General features: G+C 35.9%; 2 protein-coding genes across 2 annotated transcripts; both read left to right on the top strand.

The window, feature by feature from the left end:
• Positions 1 to 180: 180 nt before the first annotated feature.
• On the top strand, positions 181 to 1,988 carry LOC144630975 (adenosine receptor A2b-like). The gene has a single exon (XM_078489327.1). It carries the CDS (start codon positions 394 to 396, stop codon positions 1,357 to 1,359), a length of 966 nt encoding a protein of 321 aa, XP_078345453.1. The 5' UTR covers positions 181 to 393; the 3' UTR covers positions 1,360 to 1,988.
• Positions 1,989 to 6,089: 4,101 nt separating this feature from the next.
• LOC144629807 (histamine H2 receptor-like) lies at positions 6,090 to 7,223 on the top strand. Its single transcript, XM_078488018.1, has one exon. It carries the CDS (start codon positions 6,114 to 6,116, stop codon positions 7,113 to 7,115), a length of 1,002 nt encoding a protein of 333 aa, XP_078344144.1. The 5' UTR covers positions 6,090 to 6,113; the 3' UTR covers positions 7,116 to 7,223.
• Positions 7,224 to 17,674: the final 10,451 nt, after the last annotated feature.

The raw sequence follows: 17,674 nt of genomic DNA, 5'->3' as shown, positions 1-17,674 counted from the left end.
CCGGACATTTTTTTTTATGGATAAGACAATTCAATTGTACAGTAAAGTAATTTTGAATCGTCGTTGATTGGCTTATTAATACAAATTTTAATTTCAACGCCATCATTAAGGTACTGAAAAAGTCTCCCCATTGTCTCGAGTTCAATTCAATTGCAGGTGGAAAAACTGACATCTTGTCATATCAGTATGATAAGCTGCAGTTTTAGCAAGTTTTATTATAACAGCCGTATATTGTTGTGTTTTAAAACATCTTCCTGTGGCACTGAAAGAAAACAGTTTGGAATTACTAAAATTATATGCATGCTAGACTGAATCTGAAAATCCGGCAAACAAAGTCGTTTGTAAACATGTTACTGGGTTTGAAACGAATCTAAAAATGGCGACAACATTTGGATGACAAATTGCTTTAGTTATACTTTGGTAAAATCTGTCATGATGCTAAACCATACATTTTCGCTTTGGGATGAATCAGCAGATGGTGGAGGTTTTGACAATTATGAAGAAACTGCAACTCGTGTAACCACTCTCGTCATTGTCAACTGTGCCCTGAATGTGCCACTGATGCTAATATCAATTTTTGGAAACACAGTGGTGTTAGCAGCGGTTGCCACAACGTCTTCGCTTCGTTCGCCGTCCTTAATTCTCCTGTGTGGTCTCGCTGTTTCAGATTTGGTTGTGGGTTTGGTAGTTCAGCCGATTTACATCGCCAAAGAGCTTACATCGGATGTTCTTCTGCTTGAAATAACGAGAACGATAGGTATTTCATTCTGTGGGATTTCCTTCGCGACAATGGCAGCGATAAGTGTTGATCGTTTTTTGGCACTTCGATATCCCATGACATATAACATGTTTGTTACTACAAGGCGTGTTAAATTAATCTTGATAATAATTTGGGTTATTCATATTCTGTTGCTGTCCAGCTTTAGCGTTTGGTATGAACCGATAATTTTTTACATTAGTCTTGTTTTCATTGCCGTTTATATTACAGCTTCTACTGTTTCTTACATCGGCATATATCGAATCGTTCGTCGCCATCAATTGCAGATACTCGCGCAACAACAGGCAGTGGAATTGTCAACTGATGGAAATTCGTTTAACCTTCTGTCATTAAGCCGAACTGCAGTAAACACTTTCGTGTTTTACATCTGCACAATTCTTTGTTATTTTCCATGGCTGATTTACAGGATTTTTTACGCCCACATCTATGTCTCAAATCCGAACACAGCTTGGGTTTTTACAGCAACTTTGCTATTCGCTAATTCCGCCATCAACCCCTTTTTGTACTGCTGGCGTCTTCGTGAACTTCGAGTAGCTGTTTTGAAGACAGTAAGAAAATTGTCATGTAAATGCATCAACTGAAAAAAGGATTGACCATTAACAAAGACAGGTTTTATTTGTTATTACTCCTGAAGATACCTTATTCAGTCGACAACGCGCACTTATTCACTGTTAAAGTTTGAACCTTTTTAAAATATTGTAAATAGTTTTTAAACCTCAAGCGAATATTCTGAACACATTAGCTCCGTCCAATACGAAAATTTGACGACTATGTGTTTTTCCGAAGTTTTCGTGTTTGATGAATAATGCATAATTTATTTTTTTTGCTCCGCGTTAACGTAATATTGATTTAAAAATCTGAGAGCCTTAGGCATTTATAAAAGTCGAAGTTTAGTATAAAATTTCGCCTGGTCAATGAAAACAACGCAATATTGCACTGGCAATTCTGGTCAGTGTTTCTATTTATTTTAAAGACATTTTCTTGACAGCTACAGAATTAACGTCCATCGATTCGGAGTTTTACATTTTAAAAATATTAAAAAGGTGATAATTTACTATGGTCTGATTGTTTTTGTGAACATATTTATTTACATAGATGTTCACGCAAGGTGCATATGCATATAATTTTTATGTGTATATTTTTAATATTCTTTTTTCAATGAAACAAAGGTTAAGGATCTTCTTACAAGAAGGTGATCAAAATAAAGGTGAATTCTACTGTTCTAATAAGACGACATTTAGAAATACAATTAATGAGTAAAACCGCGACGTTTCGAAAACATCTTGACTCCATTATCAAGTTAAAATGACGGTTGTAGATTTTAATTTATGTTAAATATACTCTGACATCCTTCCAAATTCAAAACTACAACCGTCATTTTTACTTGATAACGAAGTGAACATGGCTTCGAAACGTCGAAGTCTTATTTCGCTTATTTTCATTAGTTATTCTACTGTTGTCATAACAAAACTTTGGAGTAAAATCTTTTAAGAACTTCAACGGTAGATTAATAAAAAATCAGCTTGAGTACATACACGTAATAACCATAAAGCTAGCGTGTGTTTGTAAGTTAACAAAATTAAAGATGATTTGGAAAATATAAGCAAGTCGGAAAAACGATATTGATGGGAGGTCTATGTATGGTTTGGTCTTTTCTTACTGAAAAGGGACGAGAAAGCATGTTAATGCATTGGATTGAGCGCTTTTCGTATAAAGGAAAACCAAAGTTATCAATCTGGCCAATCACAAAGGACACAGACGGTCCAGTAAACCAATCAAAAACTCGATCGAAGAAAATACATGTAGCCGACGCGAAGCGTGGGAAACGTATTTAGGCGAGTCACGGCTGGCTTTGTTTTCACTTCTGATTGGTCAAGGAAGTGGCGCGAGCTTTTAAACCAATCAAAAAACTTGGTAAAGAAAAACCAATGTGATACAGTATTACTCTCGCCATTCAACTGAAAACCGCTGTATAATTGTACGTTTGACTGCCCTGTCTATTGCTACTGTTGAGTTCGCCTAGATTACTTTCCTTTGTACGGGTGTTGAGCGCAGTAATGAATATTGAATACCAGCTTTAAGTCGTAAAGAAATTTTGACCGAGCTACACTTAATTCGTAAAGGAATATTTAATATTTCAGTTTTTTGTCTAGCAGTAATGAATACTGGTCAAACGAAAAATGAATAGTTTTCGAAGTAATAATAACAATGATAACGTCATAGCTGGCTATTTTGTTGACAAGCCCATATACTAATATTCTGTCTGTTTGCATTGTGCTGTATTTTAATTTTCTAAATCGTGCTTTCAAATACGAATGCTATTTTTGTTACTTTCTGCTATGGTTCTTTGGTTTATTTATGGACAAGAAAAGTAATGTTAACCACAACGAGGCAAAGAGCGACGTTTTTCAAGTTAATTTAGACGTGTAATCGCCCTAAGACAACCCTTTAACTTTAAAAATTTTAGTGGTTATTTTATCAGTCAAAATAATTAACAGTTATTGGACGATGTTGAGCAAAATATCGTGATTTGCCAGTGTCGACACTGACAAATCCGATATTTTGCGAGAACCGAGTTCAATAATTGTTTTATCATTTGATCACTAAATTTGTTTCGCACAAAGTACCTTCGGGAACCACACTAGTTCTTGCTGAATTAATGCAGACGAAAGCGAAAAAGTCTTGTTCTCGAAGGCTTCGGCAAATAATTGATCTGCTCGACACTGACAAATCACGATATTTTGCGAGAACCGAGTTCAATAATTGTTTTATCATTTGATCACTAAATTTGTTTCGCACAAAGTACCTTCGGGAACCGCACTAGTTCTTGCTGAATTAATGCAGACGAAAGCGTAACTTCGCCTTCGATAATACGAGCTGGTCTTCATCCAATTCTCTCTCTTTCAGATATTGCCGAAATACAATAAGAGGAAATTCCATTGCCTTCTTTGTAGTTTCACTGTTTTTTCTGGCCTAGTAGACAAATCCAACCGCTCCTCTTTCCCTCTGGAAAACGAGCTGCCATTTTTCTCGGAAGTGGACACAACTACGCATGAGCAGAATATTATTTGTAGCAAAATCACTGTCAGACGCTAATGCGCACGAGCAGACCATTATTTGTAGGCAGTTATTTGTAGATCACGTGGTGGGCTCTCGGCCAATGAAAAAGAAGAAAAAATTGCATCGAATGATAATTTTTTTGTTAGCCCGTGGAATAAATGAAAATAAAACTCTTTAAACGGCTAATTAACTCTATCGAAACTGTAAGAAGGTGTGAGATAGAAGTCGTGTTTTCATAATCCCAGCGGTATAAACACATAACACTGCGCGAGCTGTCGAAGAAAAAGAGAATTTACAGTTTGATAATCGTAATAAACGAGTGATTTTCCTTCCTTTACCTTACTTTATCTTTTATTAAAGGCAGAAAGCATTTTATTTTTTCGTATTGCTGGTTGTCACTGTCACGCAATCAAAAAATAAATTCGAAACCATTTAACTACAGAAGCTACGAATTTCAAATATTTTTCCGAACCTTTCCACGCAAATTTATAAAGCTCAGTATCCGAGGGACGCAAATATGGCCGCCGTGATGTCAGAAAAACCATCTGGAACTCAATTCTGTTTTACAACAACGACAATCTTTGGCTCATGACCTAGCACACTTTCACATAAGCATCACTTAATATATCTGAAATGTCCAATCTGCTGAAAATGGAAAGGAAAGGCCCTTTAAAAAAAAAACAGCTTTGTCACGTCACTCAACTTGATGTCACATACGACGGAGAACTCAAATATTCAAAATGCTCTGTTATAAAAACGAATGACACTATCAATCTGGAAATTCGCAAAAATATATATTGTCATTTTAATCTTACGCGTAATGGCAACGAAAATTTAGCAGGCCTAGTCAATTTTGATTTCAAAATTTTATGACGTAACATGAAAACCAAAAATTTTTATCCAGTTCATTAAACTGGGAGAACTCAAATAAGCTGTTGAAATGCTTGAATACAGCCCTTGTTTCCACATCAATTCTAGTCTCCTCCAAACTTCCACTCTTTAACTCTTGTTTATGGAGCTGTATGAACACATGGAAATGGTTTATAGAGCAATACGAAAACATGGACATGCTTTCCATTCCACTCTTAACTTTAACTCTTGTTTGTAGAGCTGCATGAAAACATGCATGGAAATGATTTCCATTCTTTAATCAAAATTGAAAATCAATTTTTTCCTTTCTCACTTTTTGGAACTATCCATAAATTAAATGAAAACAGAAACCCATAATTGTCCCAAGACTACTTGGTTGAGTACTGATTAAAGTCCCAACATTGGGAACATCCCTAGAGACCGGCGGTGTATAAAAACTTATTATGCAAAAAACTGAACCAATTTTAACTCTGATGAAGGTAACAGAGAGGTACCGAAAATTCAGTCTTATACGTTTTTTTACCACCTTTTTAAACCGATTTTAAGATCAGATACAAACCAAATTTTTATTACTTTTCGGTTTATTCCGTTCTAAATGGAAATTCTCGCAGCATCATTTCCACTAGTTCCTCATTTAGCCCTTTTTCAAATTGAATTCATTTTTCCTGAACGGAAGTTCCCAACCGAAATTTTCGTATTTTTTTTTGTAAATGGTAAACAACCAAATATTCCCTAGTGGAGTATTTTCCTCGTTCGCTTCGCCTGTCTGCGGAAAAACATATAATTGACCAAAGAATGATTATGTCTTTAGTCAATCTTTTCAATGCTAAAAAATAACGGTTACATTTAGTACGATGTTTTAGTTTTGAAAAGATAAAAATTGTCTAGTATTTGGAATTTGGATTCAAACTCGAAAACAAAATTAGCAATCGAAAATAAATGTCAATTGCAATGTTTATTTTCATACGTATTTTATTCCATGAGGCGGATCACGTCGAGAGCGCAACAATATCCCCAATCTCTTTTAAGTAAATAACTACTTAAATAGTATTCACAAGGCACTCGTGAGAGACGCAAACACAACTGCAAAATATTAGTCTACTGCTGGAGGGCTAATATATTATGAAGGTTAAGTTCTTCCTTAAAAGTTTCTTGCTTGTTGATAGCACTCTCCTATTATAATAAAAAAGCTATAATTACAGGTGAAAGGGAAACTAGAGACAATGATGAGCTAATATAAAACCCACGCAATTTGGCATTAGACATGTAACTGCCAATCGTTGTAAAGCAGCTGTTTCGAACCTCTTTGCTTAAAGCTGCCCAAATTAAAAGCTATTTCTACAAATGCGTGAATACAAATTGACACTATGTAAAACGGATGCAGTGACTGCTTTAACACTATATCATGGCTAATGCAACATATTTATTAAGTTCTGCTTTGCAAAACTCTTCATCGACCAATTCTTCAACCTGCCAAACGCTTCAACCTTTTCTGGATATAGAGGCCAGAGAGAATTTACCGCAATTCTACATAATATCGTCAATATCGGCCTGTGTTGTCGTCTTCATAATGTGCTTCACAACACTGCTTTTTAATATGGTTGTCATTTTAGCAATATGGAGGACACCCTTGCTTCATCAACCAAGAAACGTTCTGCTCTGTTCTCTGGCAGTTTCTGACTTTTTCGTTGGTTTAACAACCCAGCCTTCATTTCTTGTAGCAGAAATTTCACTTCTTTTCGGAAACATGGAACTATACTGTTTGGCAGTGTTTATTCATTTTTACACAAGTTGGATGTTCAATGGGGTTTCTTTCCTAACGCTTTCAGCCATCAGCTTTGAACGATATCTCGCCCTGCGTTTTCACCTTCGATATGCCGAGTTAATAACAAACTCCCGCGTGTTCATTACAGTGTTTATTTACTGGTCGATATGGGTTACGTGGATAACGCTTCTGTGGTTTTGGGCGACAAGCAGACTTCTGACCCACATACTTATTGCCCTTTGCATTTTGATATTAACAATTGACGCCTGGTGTTATTTTATAATTTACAAAACTGTCAAAAGGCACAACAAACAAATTCAGGATTCACAACAACAAACCCATCAAAGCATGGTCCGATATCGACGCACAACAAACACAATGATTATTCTTATTAGCGCTTTTGTCCTAAGCTACTTCCCTTTTATCATCACCACAGCAATAAGTGCTTCGCAAGAGAAGGAAGACATGAGAACATCTGCAGCTCACTGTCTCGCCGTTGTGGTCATTTTTGCAAACTCTACAGCAAATCCGTTGATTTACTTCTGGCGAGTGGCCGAGCTTCGCGAAACTGCAAAACAAACTTTCAGGAAACTTCATCCTAAGAAAGTGAAACAGGAGGACGTGGAGTTAGATACAAGATAGCTCTGGTTCTAAGACCTAGATGTACACATTTGGCACCTTTAGTCCTCTGCTCGAACATCCCTTCAAAGTTAGTGGAAGAAAGATGTTTTGTACACAAGCCGATCAAGAGTAAAAACGAAAACCGCCAATATTTTTGTTTCATAGACGTTATGGGCTTGTAAAGAGATCAAGCCTGACCATCCTTAAAATGTTTATTGTACAGTAACATTAAATAGCTAGAGACAATGAAACATCAGTAAAAAAATGCTGGGGGGAGGGGGTAACCTTTGATGGACTAGCATCCGATTCAGGAGGGAGTAGAAATATTCCTAGACGCTAAAATAAATGCTACAGAAACCGGAATAAGCTCCGGCAATGATGGAACACTTGGCTCGAGGCTTCCCTATTATACAGTTTTCTGATTGGTTGGAAAAAAGGACAGCTGATTCTTGAATGGATTTTAAGATTTATTTTGTATTGTGTTATAACGGATATTAGCCCGTTTGCACTTTGGGACAAAAGGAGTGAATTGAAAAGGTAACGGTTATGACATAGCCTTGCCTGTTTTCTACTACCACCGGTTTTAAAACGTAGAAATAAAAACAAACTCCTGAGGTTTAGCAAACCACGTTCTTAAAACTTTTACCTGCAACGCTTATGCAATAATTACTTATTTTTAAACATCAGGTTTTTTAATAATATACATTACAACACGGTGATCTTATTTTACAACCAGTGGTTTGCTAATTGTTTTTAAGTCAAAGTCGAACAAAGTGCAAGATCAACTCGTCTATAACACATGGCATAAATATTACGCTATTATTAAAAAAACCTCTTAGTCCGTTTTTATGTCTTATGCTTCCATTGTTACGAAATAAATTAATGTTTTAGATGTTCTTTCATGTTGGGATGTCATTTATACCAATCTTTAAAAACAGGTTATAATATGTTTGTTTTTAAAATATTAATTAGTAGCTTTTACAAAGACATAGCAAGCTTTAATTTGAAGCTAAATTGCTACGTACCAAGAAGACCCCCAAGCTACATGTATTCGTTATTACGCTTCTCGTTAGTTGATGAATCAGGATTTTAAAGTTTTTTTCAAATTCATGAGAATTCTAAGGTGTACGAGGTTCTGAATCTTAACAAAATTAATGCAATATTTTCAACTTAGAGCTGTGTAAAGAGAAGCACGATGCACAACAACACCTTCTTCAAGAACGAATCAGCGAGCGATTATTCAGCTCATACGACAATCTTTGTCATCATAAATTGCGTACTCAACGCCGTTTTTACGCCCGTAGCCATTATTGGCAATTCGTTAGTCCTGACTGCCATATTAAGGACTCCAGCACTTCGATCACCGTCCAATACTTTGCTCTGCAGTTTGGCTGTGTCGGACCTTCTTGTTGGGCTTGTGGTACAACCACTTTATATTGCTAAACAGCTGAAGGAAGATTTCTCTCTATTGCAAATTTGGTATTTCTTGTCTTATGGTTGTTGTGGAGTTTCTCTGTTCATAGTAACAGCCATAAGCTTGGACAGATTTGCAGCCCTTCATTACCACATGAGATATGTTACCATGGTGACTTCAACTCGACTTGTATACACATTAATACCAGTATGGCTTCTCATTTTTCTTGCGAACCTAATTTCCATTTGGAATATTCATATATATTTTACCATAGCATTTATTTTTACTTTTATCTGTTTGTTGATATCCTCATTCTGTTACATCCGAATTTTTCAAATTGTTAAGCGACATCAAATGCAGATACAAGCTCAGCAACATGCAGTGCAAACGTTGGAGAATGGTAACAACCTGAACATGATGGCATTGAGGAAAAGTTCGATCAACACTTTCGTATTTTACATTTTTTTGATTTTGTGTTATTTCCCATCGTTTATTTTATTGATGCTTGAAGGGATCTTTCTGATAATTTGGACAGCAAAACCGAACGTTTCTTTTACAGTAGTATATATGAGCTCATCCATTAATCCAATTTTATACTGTTGGCGTCTTAGCGAGCCTCGATCGGCAGTTGTAAAGACAGCAAGAAAGATGTTCTGTACACAAGCAGTACAAGAGCGAAACGAAAACTACTAATACAGTTATTGCTTCAAAACTGTTGTAAAGTAAATTGTTTGAGCCACAAAGAAACATCAGTGCCATGAAAAAAAAAAAACCGCGTCATTGTTTTGATTAAATGTTGTGTTATACACTGATAAAACATCCAAATTAAATGTTATGAAATACATGCACCTTTTACTCTTTTTTATTTAAACACTTCTAGATAACCAAAGGTCCATGGGCAGTGTACCCCACAATATTGCTAAGTACCGTATAGCAGAAACTTTATATTTTTTTTGCGAAAACTATTCCTGGTTTGAAAATAATATTTAAGTACGGAGACAAGCCCTAAGATTGTATTGAATCAACTGATTACGGTGATGGAAATCTGGGGAATAGCAACTTAAGATGTCATCCATCACATTCCTGTTTGTTTTGTTCTTTACTTTCCCAGATTAAAGTGCGTGAATGTTCTACTCTAGTGTTAACTGTTACTGTAGTATTTATGAACGCTTGCATTAATCCAATTTTGTACTGTTGGCGCATGAGCGTGCTTCGATCAGCAGTTGTAAAGACAGTAAGAAAGATGTTATGTAAACAAGCCGATCAACAGTAGAAACGACAACTCCCTATATTTTCGTCATAAATGTATTTGTGGGCTTGAAGCCTGGCAAAGAGTTCGAGCCTGAACATGTTTTTACAATATTTATTATACAATAACCTTTAGTAGACACAAGGAAACATCAATAAATATAAAAATATTGCATCACTGGACGTGTAATAAATTGATAACATGTTAAAGTTAATCACGTACACAATTTATTCTTTCCTGTTGTTGATGCTATTGTTGTTTATATTTTGATTAATTTCAGGTGTTTCATACACAGTAAATTCCACAACGTTATTCCTCTATATATTCCCCTAAAATTATCTATGGAGCTTGAAAAGGTTTTAAGGGCTGGGACAAGCCCCTTATGATTGAAATGAACCAAATGATAATAGTGGTGGTATTGGGAATTGAAATTTAAGACGTCACCTATCACTTTGCTTTATGTTTCTTTTTTTTTTACATTCCCAGATTAAAGTGCTTGGAAGGTCTAGTCTAGTGTCATATGACAGAACTGTTGGTATACAAGCAGCACAATTGATTTACCGGGGTAAATTGAATTTATTCCAAAGTATGTAGTTTTCTGATTGGTTAGCACAACCCAATTACAAAGTACAGCTGATTATTGAATGGATGTATCATTTTTTTTTAATTGTATTATAACGGATATTAGTTGACCTCCCCTTTTCGACCAAAGGACTGAATTCTAAAAAATAACGTAAAAACCTAAACAAACACATATATCCCACAATATATTCTTTTTGAGGTTTTATACTCTTTATTCGCGATATAATTTATTGAAAGAAAAGATGTCCTTAAGTTCACTTTACAGCTTAAATTTTGTGGAAACCACGGACCTTACACCTTCACCAGGAAAATGACGTAACCCTAACGCTAATCGCTTCTTTTCATTGCAACATGCTAATCTTATGTTACTAACAGTGGTTTGCCAATTGTTTTTCATTCCAATTTAAACAAAGTGTAAGATCAATCCATTTACAGCACATGAATACGAATTTCGCTATTGTTATATAAAAAGAATTTCATCTTGTAGTTCTTTTATGTTTCATGCTTTAATTCATACAAAAGAAATTAATATTTTAGCTGTTCTTTTATGCTGGGATAAAATTAATTTCAATCCTTAAAACAAGTTATATTATGTTTGTTTTAACAAAATAGCAGCTTTGACAAAGACATAGCAAGACGTTGATTTGCAGCTAAATTGGTACGTATCAAGAAGTCGTTCAAAATATTTGTTATTGCGGTCCTCCTTATTAAAGTGAAGCGATCAGAACTGTGTGCGAGGTTCGGTATCTGTAACAAAATTATCCTCAGTTTTGTTTAAAAGCTCTTTAAAGAGAAGCACAATGACCAACGGCACCTCAGTCAAGAACGAATCAGCGAGTGATTATTCGGCTCATCCTAAAATCTTTGTCATCATAAGCTGCGTACTCAACGCTGCTTCGATGCTTATGGCCATTGTTGGCAATTCGTTAGTCTTGACGGCCATATTAAGGACTTCAGCACTTCGTTCACCGTCCAATACTTTGCTCTGCAGTTTGGCTTTGTCAGACCTTCTAGTTGGGCTTGTGGTACAACCGCTTTTTATTGCTAGAGAACTAAAAAAGGATTTTCGTCTATTGCAAATGTGGTTCTTCTCGTTTTATGGTTTTTGTGGAGTTTCTCTTTTCTCAGTAACAGCCATAAGCTTGGACAGATTTGCAGCCCTCCATTATCATATGAGCTATGTTAACATAGTGACTACGACTCGACTTCTGTACACATTAATACCAGTATGGCTTCTCATTTTTCTTGCGAACCTAATTTACTATTGGAATATACGTATATATTTATCCATTGCATCTATTTTTATTTTTATCTGTCTGTTGATATCCTCATTTTGTTACATCCGAATTTTTCAAATTGTTAAACGACATCAAATGCAGATACACGCTCAACAACAATCAGTGCAAAGTTCGGATGCTGCTAATAACGTGAACATGATGTCATTGAAGAAAAGCTCGATGAACACTTTCCTATTTTACATATTTTTGATTTTATGTTATTTCCCATTGTTTATTTTGATGACGCGTCATGTGATTTTAAAGATACATTGGCCAAGAGAATGGGACTTTTCTTATACAGTAGTATTTATGAATTCTTCCATTAATCCAATTTTATACTGTTGGCGTCTTAGCGAGCTTCGATCGGCAGTTGTAAAGATAGCAAGGAAGATGTTTTGTACACAAGCAGATCAGCAATTGAAACGGCTTTTAGGCTGGTAAAGGGTTTAAGCCTGACAATGTTTTTCACAATATTTATTATACAGTAACCTTAATTAAACACAAAGAAACATGAATGCAACATAAAAAAACTGTATCACTGTTTGGAATAAATGTTCTGTAACAAATTGAGAAAAGGAAAAGGTAAATGTGCCTATAATTCTGTTTAATTAATTCTAGATGATCAATTATCTATCGGCAGTCTATTTCACAGGGTTAATCCCCTATAGCGGAAATATTCTTTGCCAAAATTATTCCTGGAGCTTGACAAAGATATTTAAGTACCGTGACAAGCCCCTAAGATTGTAATGAATCAACTAGTTACGGTGATGTTACTCTTGGGAATCGCAACTTAAGACGTCATGGATCGAATTCTGTTTTTTTTGTTCAGATTAAAGTCCTTGGGAGGTCTATTCTAGTGTCATATGGCACAACTGTAATTACATGCGGAGCATACAGATGAGTTCCGAGACTTTAGATCAAAACTTTCTTCATCAGGAAACACAAGTTCAGCGAGGTGACATTTTGAAGCTGGTAATATAAAATTTTAAGCTGACATTATTTGCAAAATGTAAATATTAAACGTAAATATATAATTAAATAAGTCATCGTTAATTAAACATTTAATTCCCCGCCAATTATCCGACTTCCCGTAAATGTAATAACCCTGTTATCACCTGCTTATATCTAGAACTGGTCTAGTGATGTCTAGAATACTCAGTTCGTTTACAACTGTATAGTACAATACCTCCTTATGTGTTTCAGTTCAGTTTTAGGTGTACTAAAAGATAAAGAATCGATTTCAGTACTTAGAAGGTTTTGCAAAAGAGAATGAAAATTAATATAATCAAAACGTGATATGCAGAAAAAACTGAAGAATACAAATTTGGCGAGCACTTGTATAAATTCACACACGGGCCCACGTATTTTTATTTATAAGAACATCCCATACACACAAGGTAAAGAAAAAAACTTTGAAAATTGAAAACGATGTTAAAACAAGCTATACAAACAGCACGATTGATTTGAATTGAAATTATCCCATAGTATACAGCTTTCTGATTGGTTGGCAAAATCCAAAGGACAGCTGATTCTTGAATGGATTGGCCATGTTTTATACTGTCATAAAACACGACGGGCATTTGAGAACACGAGGGAAATGTAGAAAATATGAGCCGCAGGCGAATGTTTTCTACATTTCTCGAGTGTTCTCAAATACCCGGAGTGTTTTCTATTCGATATTTCACGTTATAAATTCTTCTTTTTGAAACGTAGAAATAAAAACAAACTACTAAAGTTTACCTAATAACTAAAATTATGTGTAACCCATGGTCTTAAAACTTTTACCTGCAACCACTTATGCAATAATTGCTTAATTTTAAATATCAGTCTTTTTAATAATATACATAACAACACGGTGATCCAATATTAAGAGCTACTCTTTGATTAAATCAAGCAAAGTGGGAAATGAAAATTTTGGACCACCACTCAAACTTTGCATGCAGTTAGATATTCAGGGTGGATGTACAAAAATGGCCTTCTTTAAGGTTGCAACCTTTTCGTTGTCATGGCAACAGCCATCGTTTGTTGGTGTCTCCAAACCTAATTTTTCACTCAGCACATGCTCTGAAATGTGAAAAATGTAAACAGCTGTTTCTCAAGTCCATTCAAAAACTGCTACTCAAGACTTGGACCATATATAAAGTCATCATTCTAGTTTATATTGATGTATAGGACGTTTTTTTACATTAAATTCACAACGACTAATCAGTCAATTAACTAAGTGCGTTTTCAGCCATTTTGGTCGATGGGTAAAACATACCAGACGTTTCTTTAAATTTCTCCAAAAGTACACCAGTCCCAGACCAGAAACTACGCAGTCAGTTTACACAGACATCCTAGTTGCTAAAACTGTAAAGATCTCTGCGGGGCGGGCATTTTTATACTTTAAGGAATTTAATGAATGAACCTCAAAAATCAAGTTTTGCATATTTTGGCGAAATTATTATTTTGTCTGCTCACCAACAAAAACACTTGCAACAGTGAAACTGCCCTCAGTCGCAAAGAATCTTATCTGTTGAGTCTTTTTCTAATCAAAACAATCATATTTAGCCTTTGTTTTGTTAGCAATATCGATCAAAATAAAGCTTATTACACAAGAATTTCTCCAGTTCACCATTGCCATAACGGCGTCGGTTCGTTCATCGAGCATTCATATTCATCACAAAGTCAAGTGCCTGTACCTTTTTTGTGAGGATCATTTTGCTGTATATACACCTTCAGGGACTGTTATCTTGCCAATTTCAGCACATCTGCACAAGTAATAGCAAGCATAGCATCTTCAACTTCCCTGAGAGGACTTGAGTCAGCAAGCCACGACAAGGGACGTTTAGTTTTCATCTCGGAGTAACAGAATTTACGTTGCATTACTCCAGACGATAGCACCACTCACTCTTTTAGAAGATAAACTGTCTTGATGTACTAGTTTAGCGAAGAATTGCAATTTCTCGAGGTATTTTGTGCCATTTTGACTTCGATCGTGCAAAACCAGAGAGTATTATTGGTCAGCGGTTTTGCCTAAAATGGTACAGTCCTTAATAATGTGCAAACCATTGTGTCCTTGGACGATTTCCTTCACTTGCTCTACTGGCCGTACTTGATTTTGTTTTTCATCATATTTAGCTTTAATTTATATATAGCAAGATTGTCGACACAAACTTTCTCAGTCTTAGTCTTAATCTTTCATGAACTTTTTCTGAATTCGCCAAGATCGTTTCACGCAAAGCACGAATCACATAATCCATTTGGTGATGTTCATTAAAAAAAATGAATAAATTCTCGAGCATCATACAGAGCGTAAAATATATAATTACTGGGTAATTTTACTCTTTGGACTCAAACGAAATGATCATTAAAATCAAAACTTTAAAAAATACTTTGGACCGTCAAAATTTAATTTTTTTATTCATTCCCTGCAACAATCGTTTAACGGTAACTGGACCGTGGGGAACTATAGTGATTGGCAACCAGTGAACAAAATCAAAATAAAGCTAGGAGCTCTGTTATAAAATCTTTATCTCTGATATTTTAGCGAACAGAGATCACACAAATGGACAAAATACTGTTAGAGAACAAAGGGAATTTTAATTGGAAGATGGGAAAATGGACTACCCGCCAACCCCCCACCCCCACCCCCCTAAACCAAGGAACGAGGCCCTTATCTTACTATGCGCTCAATGACTGAGAGTCTGTGAGTGTTTTGTATCTGTATTTCATTTTTTACATCCCTTCCTTCCTTCCTTATTATCTTAATCCCCTACAAAAAAATATTTGTTTGATATTTGTTATTTGATAACGATGGAGTGCCGTTTTGCCTCCACTACACATCCGGACACACATCTCAGTTATAAATTGGGTGCGTTGGCCAGCCGAGCCACCGTCCCGTTTATTCAAACTCAACGGATAATACAAGAAATTACAAACTATGAATAGCGTTAGAAAACTTAATGCACCAGAGCCGGACACGAAAACCCCTAAAAACCAGCAAGTGGAGAAAACGGGGAACGTGTGCCCCCGACCAAGGCAGTGGCGCAACCCTTGGGGTTTTAGGGTATACTTATCTAACATACTGTAAACAATACTTTACGAAATATATGATCTTACAGTGATACAATTATAATAGGAGAACTAAATACTTAAACAAAACGAAGCGCAAGCCTGCATCCACGGATGACAAGGGAAATAAAAATAAAACCAAACATTGACCAAAACGTGGCGAAGGCTGACCGTAGAATGTCTCACCTTCCTAACGGTCACCTATTACAAACTCAAATCCCACTATACATTGCACACCGCAAACCCGCGCCCAACCCTCTGGTCCGTGCCGGCAAAATAGTAATTTATGCTAATCTATCACAAATTACATTTTTTCACACAGATGGATCGTTTTCCTTTGTGCTGCTTTTATGGTTCGCAAGGAGCTAAAGGAACTTGACAAGCACATTTCCAGCTAATCAAGACGGCACTCACTCACTCTCTAGCGTCTTGTTTCAACGCAGGAAACATCGGAGAAATTTAAAAGAAAAAGGGTATTGTAGGTTGCATCAAAACGATATGCGGAGAGAACAGGAAGACAAAGGACTTGCCAAGTTCCTCTTGTTATTTGCAAGGAGTAAAATAAAACCAGATTATTTTACAGAAATAACCCAACCATCACCTAATTGATTTGACGACGCGTCCTGCACGTGAAAGAAAAAAGGAATTGTCTGTTGCCGCACAAGGGAAAGGCAGGGAAGAAACGATAAATCACTGAAAACATTTCGTTTTGGATGCCGTACTTGAATGAGTTTGTGTAGGATAATAGTTACAGTAGTTTAGCAACATGGATTACGAAAAAAGACTCGTTCGATATAAAGAACAAGTAGATTGGAACAACAATAATTAACTTAAATTTTTTTGAATTGTAATCAAGTTAATAAAGTTAGGCTACTGCAGACATACTCCAGAAAATGATTGTTTTAATTGGTCTGTTCTGATCTGAACAAAATGGGCTTAGCTTATAAGGCGATACGGTTTATTTCTTACTCCAGTTGCTAAAAGTGATTCATTCTTGAAACAACGATAGTGAAATCCTCCCCCCCGCCATTTTCAATTCCAGCTGGCTTACGCTTACGCGCTCGCTTTCAAATTGTACATGTGGGGTCTCCGTATAAATGCAGCACGCAATCAAAAGACTAATTAAGACGTAGACTTAGATAGTTTGCGTTGCCAATCTTGTTATAAATATACTGAACATCAAAAGAATTCGGTACAGGCAGTAAAGCAAGGAAAGGAAAACGACTATGGACACAATATTTTGCACATTATAAAGGATTATATCATTTTAAGCAAAACCGCTGACTGATAATACTCTCTGGTTTTGCACGATCGAAGTCAAAATGGCACAAAATACCTCGAGAAATTGCGATTCTTCGCTAAACTAGTACATCAAGACAGTTTATCTTCTTAAAGATTGAGTGGTGCTATCGTCTGGAGTAATACAACGTAAATTCTGTTAATCCGAGATGAAAACTAAACTTCCCTTGTCGTGGCTTGCTGACTCAAGTCCTCTCAGGGAAGTTGAAGATGCTATGCTTGCTATTACTTGTGCAGATGTGCTGAAATTGGCAAGATAACAGTCCCTGAAGGTGTATATACAGCAAAATGATCCTCACAAAAAAGGTACAGGCACTTGACTTTGTGATGAATATGAATGCTCGATGAACGAACCGACGCCATTATGGCAATGGTGAACTGGAGAAATTCTTGTGTAATAAGCTTTATTTTGATCGATATTGCTAACAAAACAAAGGCTAAATATGATTGTTTTGATTAGAAAAAGACTCAACAGATAAGATTCTTTGCGACTGAGGGCAGTTTCACTGTTGCAAGTGTTTTTGTTGGTGAGCAGACAAAATAATAATTTCGCCAAAATATGCAAAACTTGATTTTTGAGGTTCGTTCATTAAATTCCTTAAAATATAAAAATGCCCGCCCCGCAGAGATCTTTACAGTTTTAGCAACTAGGATATCTGTGTTAACTGACTGCGTAGTTTCTGGTCTGGAACTGGCGTACTTTTGG

Source organism: Oculina patagonica, chromosome 11 (genome assembly GCF_052425735.1).
Source record: "Oculina patagonica isolate OP01 chromosome 11, crgOcupat, whole genome shotgun sequence".
In the NCBI taxonomy this organism is placed as follows: domain Eukaryota; kingdom Metazoa; phylum Cnidaria; class Anthozoa; order Scleractinia; family Oculinidae; genus Oculina; species Oculina patagonica.
This window is presented reverse-complemented; position numbering and strand designations above follow the sequence as displayed.

Bases quoted from the DNA above. Each gene is read 5' to 3' on its own strand.
- LOC144630975 (XM_078489327.1), top strand. From the start codon at position 394: ATGACAAATTGCTTTAGTTATACTTTGGTAAAATCTGTCATGATGCTA.
- LOC144629807 (XM_078488018.1), top strand. From the start codon at position 6,114: ATGGCTAATGCAACATATTTATTAAGTTCTGCTTTGCAAAACTCTTCA.